The sequence below is a fragment of the Urocitellus parryii genome, chromosome 1 (genome assembly GCF_045843805.1).
Source record: "Urocitellus parryii isolate mUroPar1 chromosome 1, mUroPar1.hap1, whole genome shotgun sequence".
In the NCBI taxonomy this organism is placed as follows: domain Eukaryota; kingdom Metazoa; phylum Chordata; class Mammalia; order Rodentia; family Sciuridae; genus Urocitellus; species Urocitellus parryii.
Genome location: NC_135531.1, coordinates 49300496 through 49325853, shown reverse-complemented (window position 1 = coordinate 49325853; position 25358 = coordinate 49300496). Strand labels below are relative to the sequence as shown.

The window sequence follows — 25358 nt, the reverse complement described above, 5'->3', positions numbered from 1 at the left end:
TACATTCTTTCTACACAGTGTTTCTCTGCATGAACATGGAAAAGCATATTAACAAACTTAGGTCAACTATTCCTGCAATTACCTGGATTTTTTATATTAAAGAATGTGTCTGTGCGTGCATCATAAATGTTGTAGATTGTCAAATACAAGCTATACAATAAATAATTACAAGATAATCACAAAGATATACTTTCAGGACAAACTAAAATAGTCAACTATTCTATTACTAAAGGTATATGAAAAGGTGCTTGCAGTTTGGGAATGAATTACTGAGAAGTCCTATATGTCACATAGCTCAGACCAAAATGAGGGCAATGTGCTATACAAAACAGTACATAATTATGGGACTTGGACAAATATGAAGACACTGATATCAACAACTGGCAAGAAACTACTCATCAATGAAGCAAAAGATGACAGCTTTAAAGTTTTAAAAAAAAGTCTAAAAGTTTAAGCAGGAGACAATAGTTTTAAAGTTTAAAAAAATTGGTAAGAAGCTTTTGAATATAATGATAAGATAAATATCTCTCTAAAGTAATATTTTACATTATTTAAAAATTGTGAAATTAAGGTAATAACTTCATATAACAGAAATTTGCTCCAAAAGCTTATTAATTTTCTAATAGGGAAAATGGGTGATCATCTTGTAGTTAGACCTGCCTTTTAGAAGTTTTCTGGCAAATTCCTCCTATATACTGCAAGCACATTCGATACTGTTTCTCTGCGGTCTGGAACCCCAAGTACATCTGTATGCTCTCTCATCCACTATTGGTATCTCACAAATCTCTCAAACTCAAGATCTCCAACACCAAACTACGAGTGCCTCCCCAACAAAAACCAAACAGAAAATCAAACCAGGCCCCCCTTTCAACTTTCCTTATCTGAGCAATGAACATCCCTAATGACCTAGGCAATCAAGCCCAAAACCTGAAATTCAGTTTTTTCTTCTCATTCACCCAAAATTCGATTCATCATCAAATTCTGCCAAATTGACCACTGAAAATTTTTTTGTTTGTTTCTATTTTTCCATATTCCTACTACTATCACTGTTGTAACAAGCCAATTCAGTCTTAGGTCTGAACTCCTACATAACTTCCAAATAGAGAACCTTCCACTCATGGCTTCCTCTAAAACACTCTCTAGAGAGTAGACCGCAGAGCTTTTCTGTGAAATCTGAATACATCTTTCTCTTGCCTTCAATAACTTTCCCTTACATTTTTTTAAATATATATTTTTTAGTTGTGGATGGAAACAATACCTTTATCTTATTACTTACTTATCTATATGTGGTGCTGATGATGAAACCCAGGGCCTTATGCATACTAGGTGAGCGCTCTACCACTGAGGCACAACCCCGGCTCCAGCTTTTCCTTACATTTTAAAATCAAAACCTCTAAGGGTAGTTTAGTCATTCCTGCCTGATCTGGCTCCTGCTAAGCTCTCTCTGACCTTGTCTAACCTCAATGCTACTCAGCTTTGCCAGCTCTTTTCCACATACACTTTCTGCTTCCAGGCTTTCACAGGGGCTTTCCATCTACTGAGAATTCTACTGCCTGAATTTACCTTGTTAGTTGTATTTACAATAAAAACAAAACTATATGTGGGTATGGTCCTGATTCTAGATGTTGTCTAAGGAGGCTTTCAGAGATACAAAATTTTATCTAATAACACGAAATAAGAGATTTATTATTAGGTTAATTAAGAATAGGGGTTTTGAAAGCCATAATAAAACAAAATTAGACCATAAAAAAGGTTTGCTCTTCAGTGCCTCAAAGAAAATGCGAACTTAGGTATTAAGCTAGGAAAAAAAAATATCATAGAAAGTACCTAGCAAAAAGCAACAGTTTTTCCAAAGACACTGGCCCAAACTAAGAACAGGCTAGGGCTGATGTACATGTACTGGAAACTCAATAGGCAGAGAAGGTAATGGAACCGACAGGGGTAAAACTTAAGACAACATGTATATGATGTCCCCACGTTATTCAGGCAAGAAAAGCATTTCCTACTAAAATATAGAATCCTCTACTGTATCACATGATACCTTAAACCAGTCAGAAGAGATGAAGCAAGGAACATCTAGGTTAGCAGCAGGTACACCTATATATTCCTCTCATTCACACGGCCGTCACCAAAACTATTTCTCTATTAACCTACAAGCCTTTTCACCTTGTGTAGCCACACAAGCCTACCAGCTCCAGCTAAGTGGTGACCAGAAATAGAGGCACTTTAAAAAAGCAAAAAATAGGGCTGGGGATGTGGCTCAAGCGGTAGCGCGCTCGCCTGGCATGCGTGCAGCCCGGGTTCGATCCTCAGCACCACATACCAACAAAGATGTTGTGTCTGCCGAGAACTAAAAAATAAATATTAAAAAAAAAAATTCTCTCTCTCTCTCTCTCTCCTCTCTCTCTTTAAAAAAAAAAGCAAAAAATATTATGCTCAAAATAGTGTAATAGGAAAAATGTAGACACATCACCTTGTTGCTATTGTTTTCATAACTGTGAAGTCATTAAGGAACTAGATAATAATTTGAGAAAAGTGATTCATATTTCTGCATAGGTACATCCAGTAACAGAAAAAGACAAATATTTTTATAAGAAATGAAATGGATCAACCGCAGAACCTTCGTGGAGACATTCTTGGTCAGTATTAATGTAGGATGGTAAAACCCTCTAATTATGGTTGTTAAATGTTTTGAAATGTATTTGATTTTTTTGAAAAATGATGATAAACGTTTTAATATAAAATGTATTTGAAATTGAGAAAATTTTTGACACTTTGAATGATCCTATTGTTACTGAATGTAAAAAGATATCATTTGCAAAATAAATGTACAGATGGGGAGGAAATGAAATGGATCTCTTGAGAGAAAAAAAAAGTAACTGATCAGTCGGAGATGGGTATAAAGTCTAATGGCAAGCAGAACAGTCTTCTGTTTTACTGTACATACCTCACTCTGCTTCCTCTTAGCGAAGGAGTACATCACAAGTTCATATGTATGGTCTATATTCAGTGACAGAGGTAAGTAAAGGAGCTGGATCCTTGTAACAAGGTCCAAATAGAACATGGGAAAGTACGTGAAGGAATAACTTGGTAGGGAGTCCCAAAGTTACTTTTCAGCAGCTCAAAAGTCCCTTAAGGCCCAGTGTGGTAGCACAGGCCTATAATCCCAGTGGCTCAACATGTTTACTGAAAGCCAGCCTCAGCCAAGTGGTGAGGCACTAAGCAATTTAGTGAGACCCTGTCTCAAAATGGGGATGGGGGGATGTGGTTCAATGGCTAAGTGGTTCTTTAGTTCAATTGCTGGTCTCCACCTCACCCCCTAAGAAAAAAGGCCCCCTAGGTTTTCTTCTCCCATATTTGCATAATAAAGACATATAAAAGATCTTCCTGTTATTTGTTGCTGTGTGGTTGGGTAAAAATGTCCTTCCTACTCACATGTTGGTCCACCTTTATTTCAAAACTTAAGTATTTAGAAGTTTATATATGTAACTCATAAGCTCAAGAAATATCTACTTCTATGTTATGTTGAATGTTTATCTCTTGACTTGAGTGGTAGCTACACAGGTGTATCTGTTTCTATATGGGACTTATAGAAGTTAAAAAGTTATTTCTCTATTCTATTACTACTTCTTCTAGTACTGGGAGGATTCCCCCAAACTAAAAATATAGGGCAACAGGAAAAAGAATAAAAATCAATTATAGATTTAAAAGACACAGATGGCTATAAGGCAGTATTAATCATCAAGTAACTTGAAACTTTAAATATAAATAAGAAAGTTCAGAACTCTTGAGTGAAAAGTTAGGTACAACAAAGAGGTACACATACAATCTCTTTCCCTGTAAATTCTACACAATTTCCTCACTTTCTCACAGTGTCTCCCCTTACCTCTCTCCTCCACCTAGTCTTCAGCTATCAAAACACTGGCAATCAGAAGACCATGAGATACCCTGGTCTTGTTTCCCTCCATCACCTGTGATTATCTTCTATTTCTTGGTCATTCCTATTGAAGTTCCTATCTCACACCACTGAAGCCCTCACCAACAATTATTGCCAAATGGTTCTGATAGGAAGATGTTACAAGTTCCCAGTTACTCCAGAAGTAAAAGATGGTTTTTTGAAATTCCACACAAAATTATGTTACTACATACATTTTAATTTGTGCTGTAAATAAATGGCAGTGAGTTCTATCCTTGTCATTTGTTACATGGGAAAAAGACGGCCTGAAATTTTTACCTGAAATAATCAATGGGAAAAATGTATTCTGTATTTTTAAAAATCCTTCTGAAACACAATATTTTGTTTGTTTATTTATTTACTTGGTACCGGGGATGAACCCAGGGGTGCAAATTACACAACCAAAAATTACACAACCATTGAGCCAGATCCTCAGCCCATTTTTACTTTTGAGACATTTTTACATTTTCTAAGTTGCTGAAGCTGGCCTAGAACTAGAGATCCTCCTGCCTCAGCCCCCTGATCTGCTGGGATTACAGGCATATGTAATTGTGCCCCAGACTGAAATAAAATCACTTGAAATTACAGCCTGTATATTCCTGGAAGCTCTAATTTAAATAAACGTCAATAGGTGGTAGAGATAAGAACTTGTAATAAATGGTAGAGAAATACAGAAATCTAAAGAGGAGTAAGCTTTTTTGCCTACATTCCTCCCAGAACAGGGGTTGAATCCAGCAGTGCTCTACTACTGAGCTATTGCCCCAGCCCTTTTACTTTGAGACAGGGTCTCCTGCCAAGTTGCCAAGGCTGGGATCAAACTTGCTATTCTCCTGCCTCAGGCTCCCTAGTCACTGGGATTACAGACATGGACCACCACACCAGCCAAGAAGGGTAAGCTTCTATAGCTATATTAATTTAGATTCTTATTTGGAGCTTTTTTTTTTTTTTTTTTTGGTACCAGGGATTGAATCCAAGGACACTCAACCATTGAGCCACACCCCCAGCCCTTTTTATTTGGAGACAGGTACTCACTAAAGTGCTAAGGCTGACTTTGGACTTGCAATTCTTTTGCTTCAGCCTCTTGAATCGCTTGGATTACAGGCATGTGCCACCAAACCTGGCATAGCTGCTAATCTTGAAGCAGTAAAATACAGAAATCATAACACAAAAATTACACAAAAAACTTCAACTACCTCTTCAATTTTTAAACTGAAAATATCAAACAATGGTAAAATGTGAACTAGCTACTATTTTAGAAAGAGATTACGTGCTGTCAAAATCTGAAATGAACATTGAATGAATATCACTGGGTATAATTACAGCTCCACATATAAATTACTATTAATACAATTACAGTTTTTTAGCTTAGTCTAAATTAAATGCTATATATAAAAACCAAAAATGGATAAATTTACTGAATAACTCTCTTTAATTTGGAAATTTTAAGATCAAGATAAATACTTTGTTATATGGATTTTCCCTGACTTCAAATAGCCAGCTATGTTGTTCCTGAACATCTTTAATAAGAGGATATGATTTAAGTAATAAGGAATGGGGGGGGGCATGGAGAGGGTTTTTACCTTTCACTTTTTCTGCTTTGGTATTATTTGAATTTGTTCCCAATAAACATTACTTTTAGTAACTAAATAAAAAATAAGTTAGGTGCAGTGGTACACACCTGTAATCCCAGCAACTCAGGAGACAGAGACAGGAGGATTGCAAATTCAATGCCAGCCTCAGCAACTTAGTGAGACCCTGTCTCAATAAAAAGTAAACAGGGCTTGGGATGTAGTTCAGTGGTATTGCACCCTGGCTTCTATCACTAGTAATGGAGAAAAAAATTGGAATTGTAGAAGCTGGGAGAATATAACAAAGAAAAGAAATATATCATTAAAAAATAGTTTTTAAGCTGAAATAAAGAATCACTTTCTTTTACAAAGAAACAAACAAAAAAAGATTTAAAATAAATTTACATTTTCTGCTGAAATTACAAATAAGGGCAAAGCTGTAAATTAGGGAGAGAACAGCATAACAATGTTTTGAAAATATTCTGGAGTCAGAGATGGTCAGTGTTTCCAATTTCTAATGCACCTGAAAACCATCGCTCAGCTTCTGTTTTTCTCTGAATATCTTAATGTAGTGGCTCTCAACAACTGGTCCTCAGACTAGCAACATCAAACAACTTGTTAAATTGCAATCTCACATGCCCACTCTACACCTACCAAAACAGGAACTCTGGAAGGGGCCAGGATGCGGCAAGTAGTAAACTGTGCTTTAACAAGGCGTAAGGGTTATGTTGAGAGCCAATGTCTTCAGGTACAGTGGACAACAAAACACCCACCTTCTTATAATTATTTCCATTTCACAATATAAACTAAAATCATCACTTAGTTTAGGCACTTCTAGATTCAGTCTGATTTCATATGAATGGTATTAACTTTTAATAACAAAAAATAAAAGTTGGACAAAAGAAGAACAACAATCATTTAAGATATGCTTAAGAAGAAATTTTATAAATGCCTATTTGTCATTCAGATCACTATTAGTAAATGTGGGCACTTACTATATGCTTAACATACCACAGAGTACTATATAAGTATAAATTATGCTAACAGAGAAAAAGATTACATTAAGTGAATGACTTCAATTACCATCTACATTAAAGATTCTCAATTGGGGCTAATGTTCCTGGGAACTCTTTATTATCTTCTACAAAGCCTTATTTTTCCCCACTTACCTGTCTCTCAAAATCATGGTCTAAGCGGTTGTGGTTACTGTAAAGCATGTATCATTTCCTTTCAGTATACTGGATGATGGCACTACTAGCGTTTACCAAATATACCTATATCCTGAACTTCTGCTTGCTAGATATTTCCACTTAGCCATTTAATATGAACCTAATCTATCTAAAACTCAACTAATGATCTTGTTGCACCTGTATCTTCATTGCCCTTGTTTCCTTAGCTCAGTGAAAGCAGCAAAAAATAGCCTAAGCCAAATGTCTAACAGCTTTGGCTTTTCCCTCATCCACCACTCCTCAATAATTGCCAAGGCAGATTATTTCACATCCAAAGTTCTCCATCTATCTATCCATCCTTGCTGCCACTATATTGATCTAGGCCTCCAGCACCTTCACCCCGGATTAATGATTTAGATTCTGTCTTCACTGTTTAAAATGCTCAATGGCTCCCAGTTGACCTCAGAATAAAATATTAAAATAGCCTGTATCATTTGACCTCTCTCCCCCACAGATCTTATCCTCCATTCATTCAACTCTAACTGTATTGAATTTTAGTTCCTTAAAATCACCATTCTTCCTCTTTCTTTACTTCAGACCCAGTGTTATTTAGCTTTCTTTACTCACCTAATTTCTATTTATTCTTCATGATCCAGTTTTTTGGGAGTTTTTTTGTTTGTTTTGGTACCAGAGATTGAACTTGGGGAACTTGACCACTGAGCCACATCTCCAGCCCTATTTTGTATTTTATTTGGCGCCTCACTTTTGCTGAGGCTGGCTTTGACCTTGCATTCCCTCTGTCTCAGCCTCCCAAGCCACTGGGATTACAGGTGTGTGACACTGCATCTAGCTCATGATCCAGTTTTGTTGATGCTTTTTTCAAAAAGCCATCTCTAATCTTCACATATTAAATCTAATAACATTCTTCAAGTACAATACTTACCATATTATACAATAACTATGCACATTTCCTTTTTTTTTTAAAAAATAGCTTTTTAAATTGTCAATAGACTTTTATTTTATTTATTTATAAGTGGTGCTGAGAATCGAGTCCAGTGCCTCACATATGCTAGGCAGGTGCTCTACCACTGAGTCACCACCCCAGACCACTATGCACATTCTCTAGATTTCAAGCTCTACCAGGAATAGAAAACATGTTGTTTTTTTCATAATTATAATCCTAGCACCTACGTAGCAATATAGTATGAAATTAAAAACATCAGCTATAGTCAGACCTAAAGAGTATCACAAACTGTGAAAGCCTGGAACAATTACTTAAACTCTCTCTGCCTATTGTTTCCTTACCTGCAATATGGACAGTATAACCTTCTAAGATTATTTATAGCATAAACACAGTATGTGAAGTAGTTAACATAGTGCTTGGTGCACGGAAATGTCAGCTACTAACATTACTTTGTACAGTATCTATCAAAGAAAATATCTGCTAAATAAATACACTATTCACAATGATTAAAATCATATTTTAATAACACTAAACTCATATAATTCATGATATTTCCAAAGAAAGCATATAATTCTATAAAGAGTTCGGTTTTACTTTTTAATTTTCTTTTTTTTAATAATTATTCTTAGTTGTAGTTGGACACAATATCTTTATTTTATTTAATTTTTATGTGGTGCTGAGGATCAAACCCAGGGCCTCGCATGTGCTAGGCGAGCGCTCTACCACTGAGCCACAATCCCAGCCCCCAGAGTTCAGTTTTATTAATGTCCATGTGACACTGTCATTTTCTTATAGCCAAAATTTAGCTGAGTTATAAAGAAGAATGTTCAAAGAGAATGACCTGTGCCTCACTTTCAGGAACAATTTGTTTATGAAGTTGAATCTGCTCTAAAGCAGGGCTTTCTGGAGAATTGGGGGAGGTATTATAAACTGAGGCACTTACATTATACCTTGCTGACTGATAAAAGCTATAATATTCAAGTCTATTTTCCTCTGAGTTTTCTGGTGCCTTTAGTTTTTGTTTAAATTGAACAACTTTGTAGATCAAAAAAATGATTAAAACACAAGCTAAGATAAAAAAAGTTAGCAGAATGTCAAAAGCCTCATTCAACTTCTCAACTTCTTGGGTACAAATTAGAGATGTCTTTCCTGACACTGAAGCAGTATCAATCCGTAGAGCACTGTTTTGTTCCAAGTTCAAGTTAACAGAAGAAGTAAGTTGTATTTGCACAGGCAGCACTGCAGTGGTTTCTAAAGGATTAGCAAAGGTATTTTCTTGAAAAAATCTATTGCCAGGTGAAGTACGAATTCGTTCCCAGAAAGTAACGCTCTCAGTCTCAATGTTTTCCAAATGTTTCCCATTTGTGGATACTTTATGCCAGGCCATCATTAATGCAGTGGTCTTGTGATGAACATGAAGAGGTTTTACAGCCCAAAGTCTGGATACATTTGTTGAAGACGGAATGCAATTTGTAATGTCAATCCATTTAATGTAACGCAATGCTCTGCCCCGCATGGATGGGGGATTCTGACAATAGATGTTTAGGGTAATGGAGGAAGATGCTAGCCAGTCTCGAAGGCCCAAAAGTGTGCAGTTACATTCCCAAGGATTAGAATTTGCCTGAAGATGAGTCAGTGAAGACAATGGCATAAAGACCTTTGGATGTATGTCTGTAAGATTATTAAATGACAGATTAAGGATCTTCAAAGACGCTCCCATGTTTTCAAATGTATCATTATCAATGCTGATTAATCTGTTTCTATCTAACTTAAGATAAATTAAATTCTTTAACAAGCTAAATGTGCCAGAATTTAAATTTTGTAAATAATTATGACTTAAGATCAAATATTTAAGAATTATTAATTCCATTAAACCCATCCCTAGCAACATTTTTAATGCTTGAATTTTTCAGGAGGAGATACTCCAAGTTGATAAGTCCTTTAAATGCAAAGGGGTGTATTGCTTCAATGGGGTTATGAGTCAAAGAAAGTCTTTTAAGACTCTTAAGTATTTCAAAAGCATTTGATGGTACTTTAGTTAAATTATTATTTTCTAGATATAAACAATCAAGGTTTCCAAGATGTTGAAAGCCTGAATCTGATATCCTCACTATTTTATTGTTTGATAAGTGAAGTGTCCGCAGAGCAGCCATCCCAACAAAGGTAGCACTCCCGAGGACAGTGAGGTGATTCCTCTGTAGATTTAAATACTGAACTGAAATAAGATCATTAAACACTCCTCTAGGAACAAAAGATACTTGATTAGACTGTAAATGTAAACTACGAAGATTTGAAAGTCCCTTAAATATTCCTGGATCTAAGTGTTTTATTAAATTATTATTTAGATATAGAAAACAAAGACTTCCCAATTGAACAAAGGCTTTTGGATACACATACAGAATGCTAGAATTATCCAAATACAATGCTACAAGAGAATGAAGTCCTGTTAACTCACTTTCTCTTATATGAGATATATTATTTCCAGTCAGATACAGAAAAGCTGTACTTTCAGGAAAATTCTTAGGAATACTTGAAAGGCCTAAGTTACGGCAGTTTATTTGTCTCCCAATGCAGAGCCGACAAACAGATGAACATCCAAGTATCTCTTTACAAAATAATAATACAAGATAACAGGTAACAAGCAGAAATAGTTGTGGGCAAGGCAGAGAAAACTGTAATCCACACATAGCCCTGTTCTTGATTTTTCTGTTCATATCAGAATTGGTTATAAAAAGAGAAGGTGAAACTGTAAATCATCAGAGTTCTTAAAATAAAAGTTTTGTAATACTAAAACTTTTGTACTCTACTTTAATTAGGATCAACCACCAATATATCATACCTTATTATGGGTGACAGTGTAAAATCATAAATGTTTAGAATATGTTCTAGAATAATTAACACCTCCAAGCCATTAACCTACTTTTTGACAAAATGATAATTCAAGTTTAATGAACTGTAAAATGTTTGCTGAGTTAATGTAAAATATTACAACTGATCCTAACAAAGGTGACAAATGATGTAGAGAAGACAGTCTTGAATACGTGTCCCTTTATCAAATTTAAAGTCCAACAGCAAATAAATTATAATGAAAATACATTATAGAACAAGCTCTTTAAAGTACAATTTTTCACAAACTAAATTATCTTTCATTCAGCTAAAGGCTATATTTAAATAAATAAATATTTATATTTAAATAAAAATATTTATATTTAAGTAAATCTTACCAAGAACAGGAAATTCACGTTATTAACACTCAGCTGAGTCAAGTAACGGTTCTTTTTAAATCTGAAGAGCGACATTTCTAAACTCCATTTCTTTCTGTGCCATTGCTGACCTCCAGCCCTCCACTTTTTTTAAAAAGTCACAGTTTGCTCAGGAAACACCACTCTTAACATTGGTTCCTCTACAGTCAGTGTGTAAAACAGAGGTTGCCATGGATACAGGAAATTGAGAGACAGGAAGTAATTTTATCTGTGTTTCAAAAGTATTGTTGAAAGGAAATCTCAGGAACTTATTTTTCAGAATGCATTTAGAGTTTTTCTAATGTATACACGTAAAATCCTCCCATAATTTAAAAATAAGAATTTTTTTAAAAAGGGGTGATTTGCCAAACTTTAGATATTCAGATTCTAAATATCAATAGGCTCTAGCTATCAACAACAGATAATTAGTGGAAAAAACAAGTTGAAGTAAGAAGTAAATGAGGTAATGATTCTTAGAATTTTTTTTAAATATGTAAAATATTTTTATACTTTTTATTTATTTGTTTCAATTCGTTATACATGCACACATTTTTTAATATTCAGCATACTGAAGATTTCAATTTTATGCCCTAATCCTTTAAAATCAACAGGTAAAACCAAAAATTTAGAATAGTGAGTACGAATGCTGTTACATTATATCTGTGCTCTTTTTCTAATTTTTCAAAACATTTTTGTGTGCAAAAAAACACTCTGCCAATTAGTACCTTAATATATTAAGGCATATGCAATGGGTTCCAAGAGGGATACCAAATTACTGACATAGGTTATATTCACAAGACAAGACACAGTGTGAAAGAGTGAAGGACTTCACCTTACATATATCTAAATTAGTATGAATCTTTTAGAACAAAATAAATCTGTCTCTAATGTAACTTCTAAGGTTAAGATTTATACCCCTGAGCAGGGTGCAGTGCTGCACGCTTATATTCCCAACTACTCTGAAGGCTGAGTCAGGAGTCTCTCAAGTTCAAGGCAAGACTGGGCAACTTAGCAAGATTCTGTCTCAAAATAAAGATCGAAATAAGACTGGGGATATATATATGTAGCTCAGTGATAGAGCACCCCTGAAGTCAATCTCTAGTACCATTAAAAAAAAAAGTATATATTTACAGAACTGAATAGAAATTGCTTACATATGATTTAATTATAAATTTTTAAAAAAGCTGGTTGTTTAGGTTTTCTAATTCTGACTTTTATGAATATTACTAATATTCTTCAAGATGGGGGTGTAGTTTAGTGGGAGATCCTTTGATTAGCATGCACAATAGCAGAAAAAACAAAACAAAATACTGTCACAGTACACTTAAAATATCAGTGTAGCTCTCTTGATATTAAAACAGCTTCATTTCACAACCAGATATTTAAATCTTTAGATAATGAGTTATTTTCATATTAAATATTTGATACAATACCCAGGGATCTACCTTTCTGTAACTACAAAAAAATCAGAGATACATACTGGATGACAGATCTTAATCAAAATCATTTACAATTCTCACAACTATCTTTGTGGCTGGCTATTGTTACTGCTATTTTATTAACAAAGAAACTATAAAACACTGGATGCAGCAGTAAACACCTGTAATACCATTTACTCATAAACACCTGTAATACCATTTACTCAAGAGGACGAAGCAAGAGGATTATCATTTATCAAGACCTTGTCTCAAAATAAAAATAAAAAAATTAAAAAGGGCTGGGGATGTAGATTAGTGAGACAGTATCCCAGGATTCAATTCCGAGTACCACTCTCCCCGCCCCCCCACCCCCGCCATACTCTCCCCAAAAAGAAAAATGAAAACAACACAACCAGTAACAGAAAAGATATGAATTAGAGGCAGGGGCTACGTTTCTCAAGTCCATTTTGTTTAGTATTTTCAGTAAAATACAAAGTAGAATAAAGAAAGCATTGTCCATGGATTTTTAATTGCATCACATACCTTGAAGAGGGAAAATATCAGAGAAAAGGTCCATTAAAATAAAAATAAAATGTAAAGGAGGAAAACCACAAAACACTAAGATCAGAATAATAATTCCATCTTCTACTACAGAAGTTTCCAAAGCAGACAAAAAACACTCAGATCTTTGTGTGTGTGTGTATGTATGTGTATGTGTGTGTGTGTATATATATATATATATATATATATATATATATTTACATAAAAATATGTAATATATACCACATGTAATTTTTAGATAATTATATTAAAGGAAAAGACAGAATAAAATAAATCTTGCATTTCTCAGATTCAAAAAATGAAAAAAACTGAAGTGACTACAACACAGTAACTGTGTCTAAGTAGTACACAATAACTTTCAGATTGATTTATTAAAAATTTCAACATCTAGCAAAACAAAGTTTATCTCTTCCTTCATCTAGGAGTTCATCTGCTCTCAGAGACAAGTGATCATGACTAAAGAAGACCAGAAATCAACAGAGAAAAATGAAGGAATTTGAGACCTCCTCATTTTCCTTGCTATGATCATAGTGGCAAAACTGGCCAATTAAATTTTAGATTAGTACTCAAGTTTACTGATTTCCTCTCACACTTATTGGAAGGTAGATTTCCCTGAGCTTTGATTGTGTTTTATTATTCCACAGCAATCCACAGTCTTATGAGTTTTAAATTCTTTAACATGTTTTGTTAAATCTTCATATGATTTCCACTGTGTGATAAAACTCTTCAATCTCAATTTGATTATTTTGATTTTGCTCTGTAATTAGCAAATCAAAATGGTTTCCCATAACCCTTTTTATTCCTACCAATATAAATACACTACACTCACCTGCCTAAACAGGTTTTCCTCTATTTACATCCACGAAATCAACCCATTGAATTGTTTTGCTCTCATGCCTGCTACTAAACCATCTTTTACAGACTTTTGTCTTCAGTCTCATGCTTCAGGTATCAATACACATTTATTTCTTTTCCATTTAGATTCTGCCCTTATAAGAAAGAGATTGAATAAATAAAAAAGAACTATCCTATTATCATCTTTTAAATATATATCATCTACTTGTATATAGATACACAGCATCTGCTATGGTGTGGATAAATACCCTCCAAAGGGCCCTGGGTTAACAAAGTAGTCCCCAGTTTAATGCTATTGAGAGGTGGGATCTAGTGGGAGGTCTTAAGTCACTGGAGGCATGTCATTGGAGGGGACTATGATATGCTGGTCACTTCTCTCTTTTGCTTCGGATCATGAGGTGAGGGTTTCTAACACTATGGGTTCCCACCTGTGCTATTATCCACCATCATCTAAGTTTTGCTGAGAGAGTTTGTAATTTCAGATCTGAACTATACTAGAATTGCCCTTTCCTGCATGTACTTTTCATTTTAATGGTTCTTATTTATGCCTATATTACCAATTTCCAGTTTATCATGATCTTTACAGTTTTAAATAAGAGAAAAAGAGATGGTGACAGAGAAAAGGATGGGGAGGGAAGTGGAGGAACAAAAAAGGAAATGTTAACAAATTTAAGAGATGACTTAGTAAGTCCATGACAGAGTAAATCTCTAGAAACTATGGATAACCTTTGTGAAACTGATTATTTTCTTGTCTCAAAAGACAGTATTATGAAATGAATAAAGCTATATGAATGAAGGTCATGTTGAAATAAGGGAATAGCATATTGAAGTAAAGAGAAAAGATCTGGGAATCCGTCAGCATTTTGAGGATGACCCTTCTCTAACAAATAGCTATTGCTAAAGAGAAGCCCTACAATGATATGGGCTGCTGCTCAATAGACCATGAACTTCCTGTTAGCAAAGTGTCTAAATGGGAGCTGAATGAACATCCAGAGATAATGTGAAAGGAAAATTCATCATCAAGTAAAAGTTAATCTAAATAACACCTAAGACAACATTGAATGTCTAATAGCTAGTGCTAAAAAGCATCTAATAAAAATTTGCCAGAAGTATTTATAAACAACTACAAAGCCTTCCAGGGCTCCAAACAATAACATCTATCAGGCTTGAGAGTGATCAGATTTGCAACTGTGGGGAAAAAAATTCTACAAACATGCCTTTTTGTAACTGGAAATTGGTAACAAATTCTTAGAACCCATTCTGCTAACTTTTTCATACCTGGCTTATCTTGTATCTATACAACTTGGATCTGCTAAAGAAGCAATCATTTATCTCTGTTATTTTGGCAGGCAAAAAAAAAAAAAAAAAAAGCATCAAACAGCCCTTTTCATTCCAAAGCCAGTAACCAATAATCAATCCCTGATACATATCACAAATTTCTACTGTGTATTATAAAACAGCCTCCTACACATTCAGAAAAATTCCACATATAAAATCCTACAACTCTCAACCTGAAAAAGGAATATACAGTCAGAAAGAGTTAGTGGAGCAGAGAAATCAAATAAGGAGAATATAAGATTGATTCCTTTTGCTACTGCTGGATCAGACATAGGTTAATTTAACAACTAAGTTGTTCTGTGGCTTGAAAAGAGTTCTCAATATTTTTCAGGTATATTTGGTTCTTTGGTCTGTAGGTTCTGTATTCATAGATTCAACCAACCACAGATTATAAAAACATTCAGAAAAAATTTTTCAGAAAATTCTGCTAAGCAAAAATTTTTTTGAATGACACACAGTAAGCACCATGCTAAATTCACAGGAATGAAATGATGTGTAGGCACTCTGCTATAGCCCCCACCATTTCACAGGCCCTCAGTTTCTCTCCAGCACTTGCTATTTGTGCATGATTTGCCTTATGACCATTTATGTACTACATAGTCAGGGTATGATGTTTGCATTTGTACCAAACATGTTAAGACTTTTTTACATTGTCATTATTTCTTAAACAATATAGCATAACAACTATTTACAGAGCATTTACATTATATTCATCATCATAAATAACCTAGAAATGACTTAAAGTACACAAGAGGATGTATATAGGTCACATGCAAATATTACACTATTTTATATAGGTTTAGGACTTGAGCATCTATGGATTTTGGTATCTGGGGGACTATTGGTACCAATCCCCCAGGGATACTGAGATGAGTATATTATCTCTTTAATTCTTATAGCAGCCCATGAGGTAGGGTATAATTATTACACCTGTTTCATAGATCTAAGCATCGTTAAAATAAACAATTCCAAATTCTTTGTTTTTAATCAAATTCCTAAGGACAAAATTCCACACATAACAGAAAATAATAAAAAACTGCAATATTAGCTGACTTTTTGAGAGGACCTAAAAGATAATCGTTTAGATTATCTATTAAAAGGCACTGCTTTTAGATGTGAGGAAAGCACTGAGAATGAACCCCAAATTTATAAGCATTTTCTAAGTAGTGAGGACACTAGACTGAAGACATAAATAAAGCAACAGAATTGTTTTAAAATGCTAGAGTACACTGAATAATAATTGATCCTAAAGGTGAAGTGAAATGTGTCCTTAATGCACAGCACAATGATCCAGCATATTACAGCAACTAAAAAATATTGATGTTTGGTATATTCGAATGTTGGGGTTGATATTAGAATAGGAAGCAGGTAGTATTGTAGTTCTGCTGTGTATTTCAAAGGCATAGAAAATTAAAACCAAAATGAACTGCAAAAGAATTACATTTAACATTATAACTACCCTGATAAGTACAGCATGAAAGCAATTAAAGTAAGGTCCACAGAGATCTGAAAGTTGCCACTCATCCTTTAATACCACTGGTATAAATCTTTTGAATCCTTTCTGAATAATAAGGTAAAATTTCCTTTGTTGTCTCTGCCACCAAACCTCTCTGCTTTCTTCTCTTCTTTACCCATGAAAATGGGGCAGAGGTAAACTGAAATACTTGGACCTAAAATGTCTAGAATTTAGATTTGCAAAGATAGTTTTTGAGAGTGCAGTATTAATCTTTTGGCTTTTCCAAGTATCAATATACAGCATCATTACAAATATAATCCTTAAATGGAAACTTTACACAAAATGACCACAGGAGGAAAACAGTGCATCTGTGTCTGCGCATGAAGTGATTTCACTGAAAAATTCGGTCAGAACAGAGAAACCTGTAACATACCACAAATTCCACTCCTACAGAATAACAGATTATTCCCTATCTTTATAACTGCTACATCCAGGAGAGGAATTCTACTTGCCAGGACATATACAGAGTATTTCAGTGTCCCTATGAAAATGACACTGCCATGCAGCAGAGCCAGTCTAATACTGCAGAAAGAACACTGGGTACTACTTTAAGTAAACAAGCTTCCTTTGGAAGAATCCATCAATATATAAAACAAATAGAAAATGCATGCATTTTCCTTCTTACAGTACAAAATTATATAGTAATACCAATAGCTACTGTAACATTAATAAAAGCAACTAAATCCATTGAGTTCTTAATATGAATTATATAAAAGCAATAAACATGAAAGAATGTAACCTCTATGAATTGTTAGTATGAATTATCAATACCAATTAAAATCCTATAAAAGATGTATTATTATTATCCTCATAGTATAGTCAAAGAAACAGATATAATGCTCATTCAAAATCATAGCTGAAAAAAGATGGAAGATTTAAACTTAAGAACAGTAGGATTTTTAACACTGAGGAATATACTTATGATTTCATGGCACCCAAAACAATCAATAAATAAACAATAATCTATCAACTAATAATTAAAAGCCTCTGTGTCAAGTAAACTTCCCAAAGATGAGTAATAATATAGCAGAACCACTTAAAAGATGTTTCTACCACCTTGAGTGCTAAGGTTTGGTTATGGTGTGTCTCCCGCAAAGGTTCATATGTGGGACACCTGGTCTTCGTAGGGTGATGCTAAACAGTGGTAAAAGTTTCAAAGAGGTGTGATCTAATGTGATCATTAGGATGCTGCCCTTGGAAAAGATTAACATAGTTCTTAAGGAACCCTGGTTAATTCCCATGAGAACAAGTTGTTATAAAAAAGAGTAAACCTGGGGGTGGGGTGGGGCTGTAGCTCAGTGGCAGAATGCTTGCCTAGCAATTGTGAGGCACTGGTTTCAATCCTTAGTACCACATAAAAATAAACAAAATAAAGCATGCTGTCCATCTATAATTACAACAACAACAACAACAACAACAAAGAGTAAACCTGGCCCCTGAATCTTTCTGGCTTCTTATCTCATCATGTGGTCTTTTTGGCACATGCTTCCACAACTGTGATGATATCTGCCACAAGGTCCTCACCAGAGGCCAAACAGATGGGGGTGCCAGATCTTGGAATTTCTGCCTATAAAACTATAAGCTAAACAAACCTCTATTCATTATGAAATCCCTATTCTTTGGTATTTTGTTATACTGACAGAAAATGAACTAAGACAAGGAAATACTACTTCATACCCACTACTATGGTTACAATAAAAAATAAGTATTGGCCACAGAATGGAGAAAATTAAACCTTCACAGATTGCTAGTGGGACTATAAAATGACCCTTTGAAAAACAATCTGGAAGTTCTTCAAAAGATTATAAACACAATCATCATCAATACCCAAGAGAAATTAAAACCACATATCTATACACACATACACACACCCAAAAAAAATCTTGTGTACAAATGTTCATATAGCATTATTAATACCTGCCCTAAAACAGAAACAGCTCAAATGTCCATCATTTGATGAATGGTTAAACAAAATGTAATATATCTATCCAACAGAACATTACTTAGCAATAAAAGAAAACAATGATACATGCTACAATATGGATAAACCTTGAAAACATTATGCTAAGACAAAGAAGCCAGTCTTAAGAGACTACTATCATATGATCCCATTCATATGAAATGTCCGGAATAGGCATATCTATATAAACAGAAAGTAAATTAGAGGTTGCCAGGGGCTGGAGAAAATAAGTAAATGAAAAGTAACTGCTAACGGGTACATGATTTCTTTTTGGAGTGAAGAATAAATTGTGGCAATGATTGGGCAACTGTAGATATACTAAAAAAACTGGATTAACTTTAAGTGGGTGAATTTACCAAATAAAATGTTACTAAGACTTCTGGGTGTGTCTGTCCATGTGTATGAGAAAGACACACAAAAATATAATAGCTAATTTTTACAGTAGAAAAAGTACTAAAATCTTGAGACTAAGGATTTACAGATAAAATATTACAACAGACTCACTGTTTCAAAAGGTGAAAATAAAATTCTAGCATATTAAATACTCACTTAGGAAAGGTCATAATAATATAAAATTCACATAAAACATGTTCATAATTAACTATAAATTATACCAAAATGCTATTCTTTGGAAACTAACTTTTACTTTGATTCTACTAACCTAATGTGTTCAAAATTATAAATACAAAATGACTTTGAAAATCCTTACATTATAGTGCATTTCTAAATGCTGATAATACATGTTATTTTTAAGATATATGAGAATTATAGAGGAAAATGAGTATCCAATCTAAGCAAGCTTGGTAGATCTGCTACCCAGAAGATTATGATGCAGTTCCTCCTGAAAGCAAGCCATCAGATATAAACATCCAGCTGTTTTTTTGCAAATCCTTTTTGAATTATTCAACTACCTTATGTTAAATATTGGTGACTTCCTTGAATCCAGAAAAGTTCTTAGAGCAGTTGGTCTCAAAAAGAACACTTTCATTTGAAATTCGTAGAACTCGATTATATGAAAGTGTTTTGAAGTTGAAGGATGATTTGCCATTTTAGAGAGCAATTTTTAAAAAAAAGTTTGAGTATTATCATTCTCTTCTATAAGTATTAGCTTTTGTTTAATTTATGCCTTTTAAGGAATATTGTTTGGAAAACATTAAACAAAGGCATATATAAATAAAAATCTATACATTACTTTCATATGAAAATTAGCTGAAGAAAAGATTATTCCCTCTATGTATAAATAAAAGACCTAAACAATGGAGAGAAATTTGGAAATTATTCCAACAAAAAAAATACTGGAAGCTTCACTGAACAATTAAAAACAAAAGATGGTATCATGCTCAGAAAGTGACAAAGAAGTTGTAACAAGAATAGTGTTCACATAAACATATATCTCAAGTAGTATTCTCATGAAATATGTAAAACAAACATCCTTTTATCAAATTAGATATATTTTTATACTTCCTAATCTGTGCCATTTCTAGCCTCTTCTTAATAATCTCAATACTTTATTTATGCTAGACAAAACTCTTTATTAATTTTAGGGGTTTTTCCATTCATTACTTTATTTAACAAACCTTTACAGAGCGCTAATTACTGCCAAGGACTGAATTCTGTAACATTTCAATACAAAAAGCCTGAATAATTCTCAAGTTGCTATTTTTTCCTTCCAAGAGAAACAGTAATGAGTTAAAATAGAGATGACTTAAATTTGTTTCCAAAAATTATATCAGACCACTGAATTTCACAGGGAGGCAAGCTTTTGTTTTGTGTATGCTCACCTTGGATGCAATATCAACTGGTAGTTAAAAGTTAAAATCTCTTACCTTGGAAATGTTACTTAACATTTTTAAGCACTTGTTTGTTTTTGTTAAAAAGGAGATAATCAGCTGAGCTCAGTGGTACCTGCCCACAATCCAAGCTACTTGGGAGTTTGAGGCAGAAGACTGCCAAATTTGAGGTCAATCTCAGCAACTGAGCAAAGCAATGTATCAAAATAAAATATAAGTAGGGAGGATGGGAAGGGCAGCAGAATAGAATAGACAATATAATTGATGTATGTATGTATTATATATCAAAATGCATTCTACTGTCATGTATGACTAAAAAAATATATAAAAATAAAAAATAAAAATAAAAAAAATAAAAAAGGCTGTGTATATTGGTTGGGAATAAAACAATCTCTAGTACCACAAAAACAAACACCACAAAGACAATAAATATTCTTATTTATATGTCCAAATCAACACACTTTGTATTTGCTTTATACAATTGAGAATTTTTACCATGTCTGTAAGTATAGCATAATGACCTCATCTACTTAAGGAGAAAAAAAAACAACTTGCAAACTTCTCTAGATATTACAAATTAAAAGCCAACAAAATCATTTAATAATACTTTTGAATTACCATAAACTGCTTTATAAAGTGACTTTGAAGTACTAGATATTTAATACAACTCTGTAAAAAGAGGACCTAAAATAAGACTAATTAAATCTGGTCATTAATAAAAAATGGAAATTCATACAAGGATGAAATGAACTGGAAAATAAATATAACCAACTTAACCTAGAGCCCACATTGCTCAAAAACACATGTTCCAGCTGATATTGGTGGCATATGCCTGTAATCCCATGAAACGAGGAAGCTGAGGTAGGGGGATCACAAGTTCCAGGCCAGCCTCACACAATTTAGCAAGGCCCCAAGCAACTTAGTCAGACCCTGTCTCAAAATAAAACAATAAAAATGGCTGGGAATGTGGCTCAGTGGTTAAACTCCCACCCCTCACCCTCTTCAATCCCCAGTATTCAAAAAAAAAAAAAACAAAAACAAAAAAAAAAACAACCCCAAAACAAGAACAAAAAAACGTGTTCCATTTTCTCCTTTCTAGATCAGTACTTTCCACATCATTATCTCATCTACATTCATAAAAACAACACTGCCCAGCAACACAAGGCACTACTGACGGCCGAAAATTTGAGTTTACATTTGATGTTTTTTTTTTTTTTAAAAAAAAACAATTTTAAGAAAACATTTTCTTACCTATTATCAGATGGCAGAAGAGAAAGCAAAGCCAAAGCTGAAAGCTTTCTTCTTTCAGGCTGGGTAATGTTGTCCATTCGATCAACCCACATTTCAATCATGTTTCCTAAAAGCTGGTCCATCTGAAAAAAGAAAAGAAAAAAAAAAAAAAAAGGCAGCATCTCAAAATATTTGAAATTCTATTTACTCATGGATAAGTACTGTTAAAGGCTAAAACTTCCTAAATCTTAGTTAAAGTTAAATTATAGCAAACCACAGAATTGCAATATCTGATTTTGGGGTATGCCTTAACCTGGAAAGGAATAATTTAGCAAAACCAGAAATTGACTCTAATAAATTCTGAGAGCTAAAGAGATTTATTAAAAATCCGTATGTGGCCAATGGATGACTTTAATAATTTAATAGATCACCAATAAATACATACTTCCTAGTATACTAAAAAGTACACATATTTCTCAAAATTATCAACTGGTACTTATTCAGTTGGATGATTATTATTAACATTCTATAATTTGCCAGACTGATTTGCTACTACTTTCAGAGGAAAGGACAAGCAGGTTGTAAGCTAAATTGCAGAATTTCAAAGGAAAACAAACAATATATCCTAGGACAGTTATTCTCTAAATGAATACAACATAATGTAGAATCATGTGGTAATTAATTTTATGTGATGAATCAGCTAGGCTAAGTTGCTCATTTATTTGGTCCAAGGCTAAACTAGCTTTTGCTGAAAAGGTATTCTGTAGATGTCATTAAGGTTTACAATGAGGTGACTTACAATGAAGAGACCATACTAGATAATGTGGGTGGGCTTCAGACAATTAGTTGAAAGCCTTGAGAGTAAAAATCTAGTTATTTACAAAAAAAACCCCAAAAAATTCTGCCTCAAGAATGCAACATAGAAATCCTGCTTCAGTTTCTATTTATCAGATTTGTGAGCCCCTGCAATTATAAATGTCTTTTTTAAGTTTTTTTTTTTTTTAAGTTTTACTTAAGTTTTTAAAGATTTATTTATTTATATGTGGTGCTGAGAATCAAACCCAGTGCCTCACACATGCTGGGCAAGTGCTCTAGCACTGAGCCACAACCCCAGCCCAAACCGCCTCCCACACTGATACAATTAATTAGACTTACAAAGTAACATGTAATCAAGTGCACCATCATGTAGACTTAAAGAGGATCCCGGCAGGGTTTCCTTATATATGTTTTTCCACTTTTAGCACCTTTAAAAATGTATATTTAATACCAGAATCTCTACCTCATGGCTTTGATCTCGTAAAATGAACCTTATAGTCTCATTCTTTTGTATTTTAGTGTTCTTACATTTTTTCCAAGAAATGCTTCAACAAAATATTTATAATAATCAAGAAAACACATATTAGTATATACCATTATTTATACTTTAGTGTAAACTGTGTGCAGTGTACCCTGAAATGCCACAGTGAATTAAAAAAAAATTTTAAATTATTTTTTCAACTGTCAGATACTTCAAGAACTAGTAGCCTCAAGAATTGTAACACTAAAGTCCTCTCTGTGATAACTTCACATCTAAGTAGAAGAGAAAATTAAGGTGCAAGTATCCAATTTGATTTCAAGGTCTGCAATATGCATCCTATCCAATATGGACACATATTCCATTAATCATAAAAGAATATAAACTGTTTTAACTATATAACTATGTAATATTATCTCTATCCAATTAAAAAAACTAATGAAAAAATCTTTACTATCTATTCATAACAACAAAGGCTGGGTGGAATTCCTAATTTGATTAGTTTAATTCTAGCAAAAACTATATATACTGTAAAATTTATATTTCCTTTATGAATATATTTCCTGAAATTAGTTATATTTGTTTCAGTGATAAACCAAAATATTTCATAAACTGTCTCAATGCTATAAATATCAAATGCACTCTATCCTCTACATCTTTATCCTGGTAGCTGGTTTCAGTTAAGATATTGTTTAATAAATCTTAACTAAAAAGGGCATTTTTCATAATATTTAGGACAGAAACTTTCTCAATCCATGGTATTAAAACAAGTTTGTTGAAAGAATGAAACAAACAATATATACATATATGCAAAACAGTTCTGTTTCAGATTATTTAACAGTAAAAGAAGACTGTAACCATAAACAACTGAAAGTTCTAAGGCTAAGCAAAACAAAATCACCTATTTTGAGCAAAATCAAAATGTAAAAGTTTAAATTGCAATTTACTAAATTTTTTCTTTCTTTTACCCCAAATAACAGGTAAAAATATTCGAAAGATAGAAATGTAAACATTTAAATGCTTCAAAAGAACTTTATTATAAAGACTCATTATTTCATCAACTACTTTCAGTTTATATTTGGATAAATGTTTGCATAAAATTCTTACCTCCTGATTAAATTTATGTGCCATCTCATTAAGAAGTGAAGAAAAAAAACTAGTATTTTGTAGTAGGACCCGGCCCATAACTCCAAGATATGTGGACATCACTACAGGATACCTCTGTACAATTAAAATACAGCAAATGAAAAATTGTGTTAAGCTATAAGTACAATTATTAACAATCACTGATATGGTAACATCAATAGGAATATAAAAACAAAATTCTCCTTCATATTGCTTCTCTTTAGAATGAACTGCTAACACTGACTGAGTTCACACAAAATTACCAGATATACATAATACCTGGAAAATATTTATATGTATTTATATGGATTATATATATTATGCATATATTGAGGTATAGTAAAAAGAAAGACTATTTATCAATGGTATACCTGTAGTTTCATACACTCAGTCCATACCAATACTAGCACTATCCCCCTCCCCCATATTCTCAATAGTAAGGTACTAGAATTAAGTCACTAAATTTTACTCTACTTCAAATCATTGTGCGTGAATACACATATACATGAGTGAAAGAGATGTCAAAAGATGTCTATGTGGGAAAGTTTGAAAAATTAAAGGTGCACAACTTATCCTGAAAATGCACTTAATTTAATATGATCTAAATAAGAAAAGCTTTCCTTTTACATTTATCAGTGAGGAAGAAATGATTTTCCAATGAAGGAGAAAAATGAAAACTAGAACCATGGAGTCCAATTACTATCCTTACTTAGAAGATTAAGAAAAATCTTACCTCCCCTTCTATAATACCCCTGAAAACACTGGGTAAAATTGGTTGAAACATTTGTGGACCTAATACTGGGTTCACTTTAAGGGCATTTTCCACAACCTAAAAATCAGAAAGGCACACTGGTAAATTCAATGCTGCAAGTCATTTGCTTCGTTTAAAACACAGAAAAGAAAAAGTACTATATTAAATATCATACACATAATTTGAGAAAACATATAAGTACATGAGGTATGCTATATCCTGGCATTAGATACACTTTTACAAAATGATCTATTAAAAACTGCAATTCAATTTAAAAAGGTATATAATATTTAGACACATCTAAAAATCTTGCACAGGATTATATTTGATAATATCACACTGTGATAATGTAGGCAGCATGCTGTTAAGATAATTCTTACCCTTCCATTTTAAACAAATAATCCTTAGAAAATGTTGCACTAATACAGGAGAAAGGCATTTAAAAACCATCAGTTTTTAATGGCGAAAGGCAAAGTTTAACATCAATTCTCACAGTCCAAAAATAAATCTACATTAAAGTTTACCCATAAGCTGAAGGGGTAGGTGTATATATACTACATATTTATTAAATTAGAAATCAAACTTTTTATTTTAAATATTATTAGTTGTATAACCTTTTCAT

The 25358-nt window shown here is 33.3% G+C and overlaps 1 protein-coding gene across 4 annotated transcripts in view; it reads right to left on the bottom strand.

Annotated features, from left to right (window-relative positions):
- Nucleotides 1–25358, bottom strand: part of Ipo11 (importin 11) — a 207934-nt gene that overhangs the window by 37485 nt on the left and 145091 nt on the right. For 3 of the 4 annotated variants that reach the window (XM_026402552.2, XM_026402551.2, XM_077795835.1), the window contains exons 25-27: nt 24719–24814; nt 23968–24081; nt 21588–21709 (exon numbers count right to left, since the gene is read on the bottom strand). In XM_026402552.2, coding sequence (XP_026258337.1) covers nt 21588–21709; nt 23968–24081; nt 24719–24814 — 332 coding nt within the window. Of the gene's footprint in view, nt 1–9170; nt 9328–21587; nt 21710–23967; nt 24082–24718; nt 24815–25358 lie in introns of those variants that run through there. The other variant, XM_026402553.2, reaches the window with a different exon arrangement.